This window comes from Watersipora subatra, chromosome 5 (assembly GCF_963576615.1).
Source record: "Watersipora subatra chromosome 5, tzWatSuba1.1, whole genome shotgun sequence".
In the NCBI taxonomy this organism is placed as follows: domain Eukaryota; kingdom Metazoa; phylum Bryozoa; class Gymnolaemata; order Cheilostomatida; family Watersiporidae; genus Watersipora; species Watersipora subatra.
The window spans coordinates 31,173,573-31,190,969 of NC_088712.1; the positions used below are offsets into that span (position 1 = coordinate 31,173,573).

A 17,397-nucleotide genomic window follows, 5' to 3' on the forward strand; every position below is an offset into this window, starting at 1 on the left:
ATCGCTCCACCAAAAAAGAGCAAAATCTAGGCGACATTCGTTTCGCCCGTAGTAGTGCTAAATTTGCCTTCCGAAAATTCTGACGATCCATTTGAAAAACACACCGCCAGTCTCTATTTGAACGCCGCCTCCAATTGACCGTCACCATAAAAGAAAGGTTGAAAAATAAAGCGCCATGGCGTTCAATTTGAGGTTTTACGGTAACTGTATTTGCAATATAGGTATCTCTGGTAAAGGATAATAACATAAGAATACTGGTCTGGTCGACTATCAACCGGTCTGGTCGACAATCAACCGGTCTGGTCGACTTTCAACCGGTCTGGTTGACTATCAACCGGTCTGGTTGACTATCAACCGGTCTGGTCAACTATCAACCGGTCTGGTCGACTATCAACCAGTCTGGTCGACTGTCAACCAGTCTGGTCTACTGTCAACCGGTCTGGTCGACTATCAACCGGTCTGGTCGACTATCAACCGGTCTGGTCGACTATCAACCGGTCTGGTCGACTATCAACCGGTCTGGTCTACTATCAACCGGTCTAGTTGACTATCAACCGGACTGGTCAACTATCAACCGGTCTAGTCGACTATCAACCGGTCTGGTCGACTAGCAACCGGTCTGGTTGACTATCAACCGGTCTGGTCAACTATCAACCGGTCTGGTCGACTAGCAACCGGTCTGGTCGACTAGCAACCGGTCTGGTTGACTATCAACCGGTCTGGTCGACTATCAACCGGTCTGGTCAACTATCAACCGGTCTGGTCGACTATCAACCAGTCTGGTCGACTGTCAACCGGTCTGGTCGACTATCAACCGGTCTGGTCGACTATCAACCGGTCTGGTCGACTATCAACCGGTCTGGTCGACTATCAACCGGTCTGGTCGACTAGCAACCGGTCTGGTCGACTAGCAACCGATCTGGTCGACTATCAACCGGTCGGGTCGATTAGCAACTGGTCTGGTCAACTAGCAACCGGTCTGGTCGACTAGACATTTCTGGCTGAAACGAACCATTTCGGTCTTGCTCGAAATTTCGTGGCCAAACCCCTGCTCTTATTGGCTGGTTAAAATTCTAGCGAGCACACGTCACATTTTTCCTTACGTGTGTGAGCAAAGTTAAAAAAGAAATGGGACGATCTTTTTATTGCGTTAATTAAACAACATGAAGAAATTTACGACAAGGCTCACCCGGGCTACATAAAAAATATGGCGTCATTTACAATATTTGGTCCTTCATTTGGAATGAAATGAGAGCACAAAACTATATGGAATTCGTTGGTAAATATGATGATATATTGTAAAAGGATTTCGTCGGGCTTTACTCAGGCACAATGTAGCTTGTGATTGTGTTGCATAAATGTAAGATGTTGCATTTAGGTTTTACATAAATGTAAGAGAATGGGTGTGGTTTTCTTTTCGTGTAGAATAGAGGTAATGTGTCATACTCATCCCGATGAAGAATCGTTGACTGATTTATTTATGCATAAGCCACAGTACTATGATAAATACTGTTTTTGTTTATTATGTACTCAGCATAGAAAAACATTCATATGTTAACAAAAAATTTAGTTTTGTTGATGGGAAAGGTTGGAAAAATGTTTGTATCAAGTGATTTGTTTTGAGCAGCTGAATGATGTTCTGATGAAATTGCTACGTAATTATAATTAATAGTTGTTCCTCACAATTTTTTGTTTACAATAGAAACATTTAGCTCAAATACATAAAAACTACCAATGAAACGGTGTCCTGTCTCCATGCATATGGTATCTAGGAAGTGAAGTGACTTCGGATGCCGTGTGACATGTGGCTTAGCCGAACCGAAACAACCTCCGAACCAAACCCAAGTCGGTTTGGCCATCGTGTGACCACGGCTTTGGAGTGACAGGACTGCATAGCTATTTACAGAGTCATTAATTAGGCTAATACTTTACCTATTGGATCAAGGCTGGCTTTAAATCACTGTTTCCATGATGCCCAGTACTTCGGAGTTGCGCACTCTCCGAATCATGGAAACGGCGTCTTCGCACTGAAATCACTGCGCACTGATCCGTGCGAAGCCAGCGCAAATTCACAGCAAGGAAACAGCAATTGGGCAGTCGCTGCGCATAGCTCTCATGCCATGGAGACAGATTCTTCGAGCGTCATAAACTAGTACAAAAGTTATCCTGCTAATCTCGTTTTCTATTCTTCAGATCTTCTTTCACTTATATTTAATTATGGTCTGCTCCTACGAGGATGATGAAGTGATTACTATCCTGGACTTTGCTATCGATACCAACAATTTTCGAAAAATAGGTGGCAAGTCCTAAAGTAACATTTAAATAATTTATTACTTAAATAAATATTTATTAAAATATATTATTGCTAAAAACTGTGTTAAGGTTTGTAAAAAAATTGTGAATGTGTCTTGTAAATAAAAGTATAATGACGACAAAAGCATAAAAAGACCGTTTCTGACGTTCGAAATCCATGATCGATTCCATGTATCCATCCAGAGATTTGATTTATACAATTTCTCTTCTCTGGCTAATCTGCTGAAAACCACTGCGCAGCATGTAAACGTTCAATCCCCTCGACTTCGGAGGGGGCTGCATTGAAGCACTGCGCATCATGGAAACATAGTGAATGAGTAGTGTACAGGTGTTCATTGAAACGCTAGATTGCAAAGTAATGCACAACCCCACATGGGTATCAAAGTAATGCACAACACCACATGGGTATCAAATAAGTTATAGAAACACAGTGTAAATAAAAGGCTTCGAATGAGTTGGGTTTCCAGTTTATTTTCAACTAGTAATGTGAAGGACATGAGCTATTCTGATAATAAACATTAGGCTTTGCTGGTCGATGCTCTTTAGCTCATTTTCTATGGCAATAACCTTGTTTTGAGTTTTCCTTTCGACTATCAACGATTTGATAGTTTGTTTTTATTACAAATAAAAATTTCACTCGACCATCGAGCAGTGTCATGCAACACTATCCTTAGTTCAGGCCCGACTGAAGCTCTGGATTTAATTGCATAGCAGCTAACTGGCAGGGTTGGCAAAAATATCGATGTTTAAAAAAAATCATATCGCTGATATATATATATATCATTATATTTTTGATATTTATGATATTTTTTAAACAAATGACCATTTTGAAAAGAGTTTGAAGCTAGGTTGAACTTGTATGGTGTTTACATTGTGATCGATGTATTTTATAGGTTCAATTAAGTTGTATGGGGCTAGTCAGCAATGTTTAATACCAGACTTGATTTATTGTAGGCCTAGTATAATAATAATATTTGTAAATATAAAAATATTCATCAAACATTGAATTGGAAATCATGACAAGAATGTAATGTGCAAACAAAATAGTGCAAATAGTAAATACACACGATGATAGTCAAGCATGTTCTAATGTCCTACTCTTGTCTAGTTTAGGTATTTGTAAACGAACACCAGCTTGCCAGCTTTCATCACACCGAGATGATTTCTCAACTTGCTGCGAACCAGTCCACATGATGAAAACACACACTTTACACTAGCAGTCAAAGTTATGTCATCCCATTTATAGATTTTATACTGAGCCAGAATTCTTTGAAGCTATTGATTGAAACATTTTTACAGAAAATTATGAGATGAGTTATCTGTCATCTACTTTACTTACTCTGTCATCTCAGTGAGTCAGTGTAATGTGACACTTCTGTCTCAGGGTGTCAGATTGTTCAATTCAAAATCATGGATTATGAAGTTCAAAGGGTGTTCAGCAGGCTGGTCTTCCAATAAGGCAATAAAATATAACAGCTTAACATGAGATGAGATAATCAAGTTAGGGAGATAAGCATCACATTTCCGATGCTTCATCGATGCCATCCATTCACGGTTCACATACCCTAGGACACTTATGTATTCGCGGCATCTAACTTTCGCGTTTTCGTGGTGTCATCCTCTCGCGAAAGTTTCATGTGCGAAACTAAACTATCATAACAAACGAGCGAAAAAGCGAAACTAAATAGCTTTGTTCATTGATACTGTATAATTGAATTTTATAACGACATTTATTTTAACGTTTTAACGACCACTATAGCATCGTTAAAGTATAAACCGACAAAATAATTTGACTGTCGAAATTTATTACGTTATTATTTTGCAATTATTTAGGATTATTTTCCCATTAGGAATGGTTTATAATGATAGGAATTTGATGTCAATGCACATGCATTAGTTAGCGTTATCGTTTGCTGGGGACATCAATCAATGCAGTGAGCACCGTGTGTTGAAAGAAAATAAGACACATGCACTGACACTCGCAGTACTACACAAGCAGCATGGCTCTGAAAAGGTTTGGATTCACCACTGACACCTCTTCAATAACTTGTAATTTTTTTAGATTTGTTTTGTTTTAAGTGATGTGACTGACGAGACGTTTTTAAATTAAAATAGGCATAACATGACTGCAGTTAATACGCTCAGAAAAAAAAACATCTTTTCCTTTTGAGCGTTTTAACAAAGATCAATTTTGCGGATTTTATTTTAACTTCATTCGGAGGCTTTTACGCTTTCGATGGGACACGGCCAAGCAGGTGATTGATAAAACTGAATCTTTTGCAAACCTTTATAAAAGTCGTTAACAAAAATATTTTGCCTCTGATGATGATAATAATGATGCCTAAGAACTACTAGAAGTTGATGTTTGTCTCTATGGCTTGGAATGAAGTGACATTCTACAGCGATAAAAACCGCGTCCATGGCCGTTGGGCAAATAACTTTTCAAATGAAGGATGTTGAGGTCGAGTTATCTGAAGGAATTTATCATTGCGTTGGAACTGACCAAACAAATCCGTTTGAGTTGACCTTGTGTTTGAGATGAAATGTTACATTTTATCTGAGGGCGAGTTATCCGAGTTGGACTGTACTTACCGTAAAAAAATTCCCAAAAAGTTGGGGCGGCTCAGCCGGCCAGCTGCCCCAGTGAAAACTGGCCTGTTGATAGTCCAAGAAACAAATGGCAGCAAGCGATCAAATTGCATTATCGACCTTGCCCACACCATTCTACCTGCGGTTCACAATTACAAACTAGTCGCAAATTGAATTTTTTATCGGTGAACCGGACCTGAGGAATATAATTATGTTTGTTCCACTGCATTTATTTTCACATCACTATATTTTCGCACTCATCAGAGCTGCGAAATTAAGTTGCTTCGAAATTTTACTCTGTGAGCTACTCACGAAACTAAATACTAGCGAAATATAAGTGTCCTAGGGTAATCGATGTTGCATGCATAAAGGTATAAACACACTAGGCGATATTTAGAGCGATATCGCGCTGCGTAGCGCTAATCTGCGCTAGAATTCACCCAGCGTGCTCATCCAGAGCGATAACGTTAGACTTTCTCTGCACAACTTTATCGCTAGCGAGATGCATTTCGATTGGTTGGATTTTACCAGAATGCAATTTTATGGCGGGTAATTATTTCTTATCGATGTTCACCAACGTACATCAGCGACAATTTGCTATTTTGTTAATATTGAAACATCTTCAGAACGAGCACTGAATTGTTCATAAATTTAATAATAGCACTCCTAGTCATGTGCACCATAACAAACAAAAATTGCAAAAAATCCAAGTTGAAAACCAACCTTTGGAGTCAATCGTTGCGCAGGTTGACCATCTTGAGAACAGTAAATATTTAATACATTAGGCCTAAACATAAAAAACCACTACAAAATAAAATCTGCATAAAAATAGTGAAAAATATTACAGTTAAAAATGCAATAATTGTTTTTCTTATGTCTCCTTGTAGTGTAGGCAGTGTACAATCCGTGAAAGTGAGATAGGTTCAATAACAAATGCGTAAGTTGTTTATGTTGTCGCCTAGACGGCGCCATATTGACTGACCTAAATTTATTAACAACTCCGAAGAAACTAATGATACGAAATTTTATTGGCAGTTTGTGGGCGTGCCCATTATATCGCTTGCTAGTGAATCGCTCAAGTGTGTTTATGCACACGCTAGCGATATCTCCGCCCTCCTCATGACGCTCGCGATAAAATCGCCTAGTGTGTTTACACCTTAAGGGAAACGCTGACAAGCGGCGATATAGTATGAACTGGCCTTGAGTCTATTTTAATGAATTTTTTGTTTTTGTAGTTGTCGATAATAACTGAACGTTTTAAGCATGTCTCTCCCACACTCTGCGTAAAGTTTTTGTCGTAAATACTTGGACCATATGTTTACGATGATTTAAAGTAGATATAGCGAAACCTGACTTGGACCAATCAACTCATTTCATGTCTTGCAGCAGATGAATTCTTTTAGTAATTATATTTGCTGTTTAAAAACAATCAGATTCTTCAGACAATCAAAATTTTCACCCCAAGTGTGAGGCTATACTGATGACAGTGTCAGCTAGTGCTGACAACAGTCTATATGTATATGGTAGATAAGCAGCTATCGCTGAGCTATTCACTAGACACCTGTTATCATTAACAACGACTGACTAGGATGGCTGTGACAACTTGAAAACATGACAAAAACTCAGCAATAGACGTGAGTATATCGAAAGATTCAAATGGATGATTGTGGTCACTTTAGCTCACCTGCTACTGTTGGGAGACTGTAACTACATGTTATAAGGCTTATCAAGTATTTGATGTCTTCAGTGAATCTATTTTACGCCGTTTTAAACTCACATTCTGTCCCAGCTTCAATACAGTAAACAGTGTGTTTTCCTTCCCTATAGAATCGGAAAGGTTTTTTGCAGTCAGAATTACTTCAATGTCTATTGATGTGTCAGGGAAGCATCGTTTGAGATGTCGCCACTTGCGATGTCGTAGCAGATCTCAACTGGATTGAAAATTTAATATTGCCATGAGCCCAAGCTCTCTTCTGCACACCTATCTAATCATTTTACAGCATTCACTTAATGTTTACACTATTGAAAACAAACAATAATCATGTGATCACTCATTTCTGATAAGTCAAGGACACCTGGTACGACGGCTTGATGACAAACTGATGTCTTCAGACTAGATAGGTTGCCCTTGGCTTGTTCTCTTCTTTGCTCACGTATCTGCATTGGTTAAAGGTTGACTTGGAACAAAATTCACATTACAGTTATTTGGTATCATAAGATTCACCACGTCTTGCTCTGTTGTGTTGTAGGTGCAAAATATGTGGAAATGTGATTACAAGCTCTTAAAAACTCAAAAACGAACAGTTCATCGCAGCCACACGAGACTGCCGCAGTTTGGATTCTTTCCAATACGGCTCAAATGTGACGCAGCTGTGTTAGATGGTTTCTGTTTACACTTTCATGCAACTTTATTCGTCGAAATATTTCACAAATATACTTCACGCATTCAATAAAACCATGTCTATTGTTCTTACGCGTCTATTTTATCGTCATTTTAATGCTGTCACTTTTAGCTGTGATATCTTATAACTTACCGTAAAAATTCGCTCAATTTTTTAGCCTAAGCTTGAAGGAGTACATATCATTTTCTGATAATCATGATGAGCCTGTTGGTCATTTGTGATAATCGAAAAGTGCTGCAGAAATTATTTGCGAAGTATTGGGTCACATTATCAGATTACGACTTGCCGATTAGACCAAACCGAAACAAAACTGTAAAGTAGCGAGCATCTATATTTGATACGGGGTCTTCGGTAAAACCCGAAGTGTTTGTCATAAACTAGTGCTATGATAAGTTTTATATTGAGCTTTTTATTGCCCTTTTAATTCACGGGAGAACATCACGTGACAAGACGATAACCAAATTTCATGACTACGTCAGAGAAATAAAGAGATTCCAATTTACGGCGGCTTTTCGTTTTTGAGCTTCTAAGAGCTTGTAATCACATTCCCACATATTTTGCATCTACAATACAAGAGAGTAAGACATGGTGAATCTTTTGGTACCAAATAACTGTAATGTGTATTTTATTGCTAGTCAACCTTTAACAGCCGGTATGAATTTTATCATTCTCAAGTTTATAGAGTTCTGATTGGGGTGTGTTTAGGGACAGCCTCATGGGAAGTGTGAGTTTAGTCTAGTTAAGAAATTACCTTGACAAAAGGCCCTTACGGATATCTTCAATGGATAGATAAAAAAGCTTCCTTTGTCTGTTCAAGAGAAAGATGGTTATTTTGCTCGTGTCAAGGGATTCTGTGAGGAAGGAATTTGTTCAATTGTGTTCGCCATTGTCATAGCCCTAATCCTTCCTCACCGTTTAGATATAAGGCTATATGAGTTAATAGTTACCCCTCCCATTACCCGGTTGACCTGTTCTGGAAACCATTTTATTGATACGGTCAAACCCCTAAATTGACTCGTTTTGAGATCAGCTTCGCACATCATCACGGTTGGATATTATAGGGAATAATCTCATAGAGATACAATGATTTGTTAACTCCTTGATATATATATATATATTAACTAAAAGCAAATGCAAAAGCATATAAAAAGAGAACTCTACACTAAAAACCTAAAAGATTATTAGTGGAGTATGAAATATTTGAAAAATTATTGCGAAAAAAGTAAACTTTTAGTATTTGCGTTACAAATTTGTTTCGTGCGGAGCACTCATCAGACGCGATTGTACTAAAATTGTACTTTTAGTACAATCGCATCTGATGAGTGCTCCGCACGAAACAAATTTGTAACGCAAATACTAAAAGTTTACTTTTTTCGCAATAATTTTTCAAATATATATATGTATATGTATGTAATTACAACTATGCGTACATATATATGTATATATATATATATATATACATGTATATATGCATAGTTGTAATTATATTTAATATACAATGTATATGGCATTTGTGTCTCTTGCCTGCTTTGAGCTGCACTGATGAGGCTTCATTGGCCGAAACAGTACTGTCTGTAGCATGAGTACCATAAAACCTCTAATTGAACGCCACCTCCAATTGACTGCCACCTTGAAAGGGTTTGAAAAATAGACCGCCACTATCCAATTGAACATCACTTCCATTTGACCGCCACTTTGACATTATTTGATCTTTACGAGTCCATATTATCACCTGATCAGTAAAAAATGTATACAAAATCATATTAATAATGAATTATTTATATCAATAACAGTTAATTATCTCTTTGTTCAATTCCAAAGCTTTTCGTTTTTTTCATTAAAACTTTGAAAGCAAAACCGTAGCAATACTCAATAACGGTCTCAGGCTAGTAGTAGGTCTCTGTTTAATGTGGTCTTTCTACTTCTAAGTAGCCTACGTATATAAAAACGGCTTAAATTTACGATGGTAGATGAACTTTCAAAGCAACGCTATAGAAATCATCACTGTCTCATGCTAATAGTGGTTCCTTGTTTATCGCTGTCCTGATGCTTCGAAGTACACGTGCATATGTAAAAATACGGTTTAAATTTATGATGGTAGATGGAACTTGGAAAGCAACACCATAGAAATAACTACTATCTCAGGCTGATAGTCATTCCTTGTTAATACTTCGAAGGACATGCATATGAAAACCGGTTCGCAACCGGTTTAGCAAGCAAACTTTTAGCACTGCGTCAGTGCTAAATGCAGCGCGTGAAAGTTTTGCTCTGCCGCAAAATTTTTTGGATGTTAATATCGACTGGTTCAGCAGTACAGAAGAAGAATTGAAGCCAGAAGATAATTATTGTGGAAGGTATTGGACAACTAGAAGATGCTTTCATTCTATCGAAAGCAACAATCAGAAGGCAGTTATCCAAGCAAACGATGGAAATATGTTTTTTGTTTCAAATATGTTAATTTTTGTTTCTGCATGTAATATAAGTTTGGTTCGTTTATGTCACTTGTTCATGAATATATATTTGTATAATTTGATAGATTATTGTTGTATAACTTATGGATATGCAGATTTATAGCATGTTGTTTAATAGCATTTTACGGCTATCTTAACACTGCTTACAATGGATTGATGCTCATAACTCGACATCGATTGCTCATAAAAGCTAGTTTTGGCTGCAAACCGTAGCAAACATATCAGTGAGTGCAATGAGCTTTTATGCAAGGTTGTTAAATATAGATATAAAATAAAAATATGTCTTCAACTTTAGAATGTAATAGAAATTGAAAATGCTAACAAATTGCAAAGAAGGACTCGGGCTATAATATCATCGCAGGTCAAATGCAAGCAATAGATATCAACTGGTAGAGATATTTCTTGGTTTCTTGATGCGTATTTATTAAGATCTTTTTGACAAGTTAGAGGTAAGTTAGCATATTTACTGCATTCAAAATGTTTAATATCGGTCCACCGAAAAGAACAAGGGAAAATATAGGCAACATTCGCTTCGCCCGTAATACAGTTAGATTTACCTTCCGAAAATTCTGACGAGTTATTTGAAAAATAGACCACCAGCCTCTATTTGAACTCTGCCTCTGATTGACCGCCATCACAGAGGAAGGGTTGGAAAATAGAGTGCCATGGCGTTCAATTAGAGGTTTCACGGTATATTTATATATAGCTGCTAATTACACTTTTCATTATATATTAAACTGTGCATAATACTAATTGTAAAAAAGTAAATAATGGGTAAAAAGCGAAATTAATAATTATTATTGATTCCCTACATTAGGGACAGGCAAAGGTAAGTGTAGGCCTGAGGATGCATAGGTTTAGAGCTCGGATGTTAATAGAGATACAAGACACAACTTAGTTCAACTTAGACTAGGTGAAGTTTAAACGGATTAATTGTATATCCTTCATTATTTAATATTTTTGTTTTCACCAGCTTCTCCACATTCACTTATGAAACTACCATATTTCCGAAAGCCTCAAACATCTTCTGTTGGAAACAACTTCGGGTGTCAAGACAAATGCTAGCTGGAAGTTTAAATTTAATATTGCAAAATTTGAGTGTTATCGGTTTTTTAGTACAGGTTGAGGCGCGCTACATACTGTTTTGCGATTTTCTGGCACTAGTTCTCTCCAGTTATCTTTTTTGTTCATGGGAAGCAACTTCTTTACGCTTGAGACTCAGCGCTGATTGGATCGAATTCTTCCTTTAACTGCTAGTAAATATTGTATCTCTCGATTAAGTTGCTTTGAACAATAGAGAAGCTCCAATATGCTTTTGTTCTTTTAATTTTCATAACCTTAGATTTGCTTTTTTCTTGAAGGACTCATCAAAGCTGAACCAGGGATGACTTGTTAGATCAGAGCTGAGGCTATGATACCAGAGCAATGAGGCTGGTCAGCAGTAGGTTCTTCCTCATCTGCTTATTAACAGCCACTGCGCCAGTCCTACTACTATACTATATTGCTGCTAGTGAGTATCTTTGTACCTGTCCTACTACTATACTATATTGCTGTGAGTATCTTTGTACCAGTCCTACTACTATACTATATTGCTGTGAGTATCTTTGTTCCTGTCCTACTACTATACTATATTGTTGTGAATATCTTTGTACCTGTCCTACTACTATACTATATTGCTGTGAGTATCTTTGTACCTGTCCTACTACTATACTATATTGCTGTGAGTATCTTTGTTCCTGTCCTACTACTATACTATATTGTTGTGAGTATCTTTGTACCAGTCCTACTACTATACTATATTGTTGTGAATATCTTTGTACCTGTCCTACTGCTATACTATATTGTTGTGAATATCTTTGTACCTGTCCTACTGCTATACTATATTGTTGTGAGTATCTTTGTACCTGTCCTACTGCTATACTATATTGTTGTGAGTATCTTTGTACCCGTCCTACTACTATACTATATTGTTGTGAATATCTTTGTACCCGTCCTACTACTATACTACGTATATTGTTGTGAGTATCTTTGTACCTGTCCTACTACTATACTATATTGTTGTGAGTATCTTTGTACCTGTCCCACTACTATACTATATTGTTGTGAGTGTCTTTGTACCTGTCCTACTACTATACTATATTGCTGTGAGTATCTTTGTACCTGTCTTACTAATATACTATATTGTTGTGAGTATCTTTGTACCTGTCCCACTACTATACTATATTGTTGTGAGTGTCTTTGTACCTGTCCTACTACTATACTATATTGCTGTGAGTATCTTTGTACCTGTCCTACTACTATACTATATTGCTGTGAGTATCTTTGTTCCTGTCCTACTACTATACTATATTGTTGTGAGTATCTTTGTACCAGTCCTACTACTATACTATATTGTTGTGAATATCTTTGTACCTGTCCTACTGCTATACTATATTGTTGTGAATATCTTTGTACCTGTCCTACTACTATACTATATTGTTGTGAGTATCTTTGTACCTGTCCTACTGCTATACTATATTGTTGTGAGTATCTTTGTACCTGTCCTACTGCTATACTATATTGTTGTGAGTATCTTTGTACCCGTCCTACTACTATACTATATTGTTGTGAATATCTTTGTACCAGTCCTACTACTATACTATATTGTTGTGAGTATCTTTGTACCTGTCCCACTACTATACTATATTGTTGTGAATATCTTTGTACCTGTCCTACTACTATACTACGTATATTGTTGTGAGTATCTTTGTACCTGTCTTACTGCTATACTATATTGTTGTGAGTATCTTTGTACCTGTCCCACTACTATACTATATTGTTGTGAGTATCTTTGTACCTGTCCTACTACTATACTATATTGTTGTGAGTATCTTTGTACCTGTCCTACTACTATACTATATTGCTGTGAGTATCTTTGTACCTGTCCTACTACTATACTATATTGCTGTGAGTATCTTTGTACCTGTCCTACTACTATACTATATTGCTATGAGTATCTTTGTACCTGTCCTACTACTATACTATATTGCTGCGAGTATCTTTGTACCTGTCCTACTACTATACTACGTATATTGTTGTGAGTATCTTTGTACCTGTCTTACTGCTATACTATATTGTTGTGAGTATCTTTGTACCTGTCCCACTACTATACTATATTGTTGTGAATATCTTTGTACCTGTCCCACTACTATACTATATTGTTGTGAGTATCTTTGTACCTGTCCTACTACTATACTATATTGTTGTGAGTATCTTTGTACCTGTCCTACTACTATACTATATTGTTGTGAGTATCTTTGTACCCGTCCTACTACTATACTATATTGTTGTGAGTATCTTTGTACCTGTCCTACTACTATACTATATTGTTGTGAGTATCTTTGTACCTGTCCTACTACTATACTATATTGTTGTGAGTATCTTTGTACCTGTCCTACTACTATACTATATTGTTGTGAGTATCTTTGTACCCGTCCTACTACTATACTATATTGCTATGAGTATCTTTGTACCCGTCCTACTACTATACTATATTGCTGTGAATATCTTTGTACCCGTCCTACTACTATACTATATTGTTGTGAGTATCTTTGTACCTGTCCTACTACTATACTATATTGCTGTGAATATCTTTGTACCCGTCCTACTACTATACTATATTGTTGTGAGTATCTTTGTACCTGTCCCACTACTATACTATATTGTTGTGAGTATCTTTGTACCTGTCCTACTACTATACTATATTGTTGTGAGTATCTTTGTACCTGTCCTACTACTATACTATATTGTTGTGAATATCTTTGTACCTGTCCCACTACTATACTATATTGTTGTGAGTATCTTTGTACCTGTCCTACTACTATACTATATTGTTGTGAATATCTTTGTACCTGTCCCACTACTATACTATATTGTTGTGAGTATCTTTGTACCTGTCCTACTACTATACTATATTGCTATGAGTATCTTTGTACCTGTCCTACTACTATACTATATTGCTGTGAGTATCTTTGTACCTGTCCTACTACTATACTATATTGCTATGAGTATCTTTGTACCTGTCCTACTACTATACTATATTGTTGTGAGTATCTTTGTACCCGTCCTACTACTATACTATATTGCTATGAGTATCTTTGTACCTGTCCCACTACTATACTATATTGTTGTGAATATCTTTGTACCTGTCCCACTACTATACTATATTGTTGTGAGTATCTTTGTACCTGTCCTACTACTATACTATATTGTTGTGAGTATCTTTGTACCTGTCCTACTACTATACTATATTGTTGTGAATATCTTTGTACCTGTCCCACTACTATACTATATTGTTGTGAGTATCTTTGTACCTGTCCTACTACTATACTATATTGTTGTGAATATCTTTGTACCTGTCCTACTACTATACTATATTGTTGTGAGTATCTTTGTACCTGTCCTACTACTATACTATATTGTTGTGAGTGTCTTTGTACCTGTCCTACTACTATACTATATTGTTGTGAGTATCTTTGTACCTGTCTTACTAATATACTATATTGTTGTGAGTATCTTTGTACCCGTCCTACTACTATACTATATTGTTGTGAGTGTCTTTGTACCTGTCCTACTACTATACTATATTGCTGTGAGTATCTTTGTACCTGTCCCACTACTATACTATATTGTTGTGAGTATCTTTGTACCTGTCCTACTACTATACTATATTGCTATGAGTATCTTTGTACCAGTCCTACTACTATACTATATTGCTGTGAGTGTCTTTGTACCTGTCCTACTACTATACTATATTGCTGTGAATATCTTTGTACCCGTCCTACTACTATACTATATTGTTGTGAGTATCTTTGTACCTGTCCTACTACTATACTATATTGCTGTGAATATCTTTGTACCCGTCCTACTACTATACTATATTGTTGTGAGTATCTTTGTACCCGTCCTACTACTATACTATATTGTTGTGAGTATCTTTGTACCAGTCCTACTACTATACTATATTGCTGCGAGTATCTTTGTACCTGTCCTACTACCATACTATTTTGTTGCTAGTATCTTTGTACCTGTCCTCCTACTATGTTGTATACTACTGACCTATATACAGTCAACCATGGATAACTCGCCCACGGATAGCTCGAACACATGGTTAACTCGAATGGTTTCTTTGGTCCGTTCCCACGTAATGATAAATTGCTATAGATAACTCGACCTACACTTTGTTAACTCGAACAGTTTTCTGCCCAACGGCTACCGAGACGGTTGTTATTGCTTTAGAAAATCACTTTATTCCAAATCATAGAGGTAAACCTCAACTTTTCGTAAATCATAGGCGTCGTTATTACTACTGTTGGCAAAATATTTTTGTCAACGACTTTTTTAAAGGTTTGGTGAATTTTGATTTTTACCAAGCATCTGCTTAGCGATCGCCTTTCGGAAGCATGGAAAAGTGAGGTGACCTTCGCATAAACTTCAAGAAAAATCGGCAAAATTGATCTAGGTTAAAACGCTCAAAAGAAAAAGATGTCTTTTCTTCTGAGCATTTCAACAACGATCAAGTTTTGTCAATTTTAATCTAAAAAAACGTCCTGGCAATAACATCACCTCAAACAACAAAACAATCTCAAGTGATAGAAAAATCTCCTATACTTTTTGATAAAAAAGTTTTAAACTTTACATTAGAAGCATTTAATTTGAAACAAGCCATTTATGTTTTTGATTTCTATTGTAGTTTGTATATGTGCATGCATCTACTAATAAATAAGTAAATACATGGACTTGTAACAGTGCTTTGATAACTTGAACGCTCTGATAACTTTAACACTTTCGCTCGGTCCCGTGAAGTTCGAGTTATCCATGTTTGACTGTATATATATATATCACCTGTGATATATATATATATATATATTTATATAGTAGTGAAAGTTTTGGTGTAGCACAGGTATTAAAAGTCAGCTTACAAACGGTGATAGCAATGCCACACTAATAAGATCAACTCATAAACAATACCACCTGCCGTTAGCCTGGCACATTGCCAATGGCTAATTTTCATAAGCTAGTTATCTACAGTTTTTACTCTCATAATGACATATATCGCCCAATGAAATTATCACCCGCGCGTAGTCAAATTGGAAAGGCATTTGCTTGGTGAATGGGAGGTTCCGAGATCAAACCCTCTGCGATACGGATATCTTTAACCAAAATTTTATAGCTATTAATAACTGGACATTCCGAACTACACAATTACACACACACAGACAAACTTTGAGATATATACTGTAGGTATATCTATATACTGACAGAGTATATATATATACACTCTGTCGTCTCTTCATTTCTCATGACTGCTGGCCAATTCTATCGAGCTATCGGTAAACAGAAATTTTACAGAAATGTTCTAGATCATTGTGCTCGTGTTTTTTGCTGTACATGATGATTGAATTAAAAGCCAGGTATTTATTTAGCAGCCAATCGGCACAAAGTGTGAGTACAAGAAACTCAACAGCTTTGTATATCTGTATTAGCTGTAGTACCCGGTGTTGCTCGGGTAATAACAAAGTCTGGACAGAATATTTATTTGTATTTAACATATAAAACAACATTTGTCATTCTAACTTTCAAACTACGTATCATGAGAAAAGTGTTTTGTGTAGGCCTATAGTTGAAATAATTTAGGAGAAAATAAAAACAACTTAAGATTTTAAAACTTTGTCAAACAACTGTACCTTTCAAGCTTCACATCATGAGGAAAATATTTTGTGCAGATCAATAAATTAAAAAAAATGAAACAATTAAAGGTAAAATAGCAAGTAATAGCTAAATCATGTCTGTTTTGCTACGATTACAATAAAAGATAATTCGGTAATGATACAATTATTACGAACTGAGAAAGCAAAATAAATATTCTGAATATATGTTGGATTGATAATAACAATTCTTGCATAGAAGTGTGTGTATAAAAAAGATTGCTGTTCCACCAGAAGCTAAACTTATAGTACGATGATACTGGTACCTTTTGATATTGGTACAAATGTAAAAATGAGATATCGTACTGTCTTTGTCTGACCGAATGGAGAGAGAATGTCGAGGCTCTTCCCACGGAGATAATATAATTGTCTGCGTGAGAAGAATTGGCCTTGACCTCAGATATAGTAATTGAACCTTACAAAACCTGAAAAAAATCATCAAGTTTCCTAATAACTAGGCGAAGAATATTTCATAACTTTTTGGATTTTAAACATGCGGTTGCAATCTCTATGAGTTCAAATCCATCTAATTGCGGAATTTTAATTCCAAAATTTTAATAGTTTCAGATAGCCACATAGTTTCATACACAACGACAGATACACACACGACCAACATTGAGAAATATATATATACATGTATATATAGATAGATCGATCATATACAGCCCTCCAAGAGTAGCCGACGGCTATCATGTGGGCGGGGCTTAATGATCGAGCTCTGTTGGGATGAACCCGAATCCGGCACCCGAACAAACCCATATGCTAAATAAAGCCCCTTGTAAATTTAAAAGTATTATGAACTATAGTGGTTATTTTACTGATCTGTTGAATTCATTTTGTTGTCAAATAAATATAGTTGCCCAATATTGTCATCGT

General features: G+C 36.4%; 1 protein-coding gene across 1 annotated transcript in view; it reads left to right on the forward strand.

Moving 5' to 3' along the window:
- LOC137397620 (xylosyl- and glucuronyltransferase LARGE2s-like) overlaps window positions 1–17,397 on the forward strand; it is a 74,407-nt gene that overhangs the window by 8,352 nt on the left and 48,658 nt on the right. The window contains exon 2 of the mRNA XM_068083913.1: window positions 11,137–11,285. Coding sequence (XP_067940014.1) covers window positions 11,201–11,285 — 85 coding nt within the window. The 5' untranslated portion in view covers window positions 11,137–11,200. The remainder of the gene's footprint in view (window positions 1–11,136; window positions 11,286–17,397) is intronic.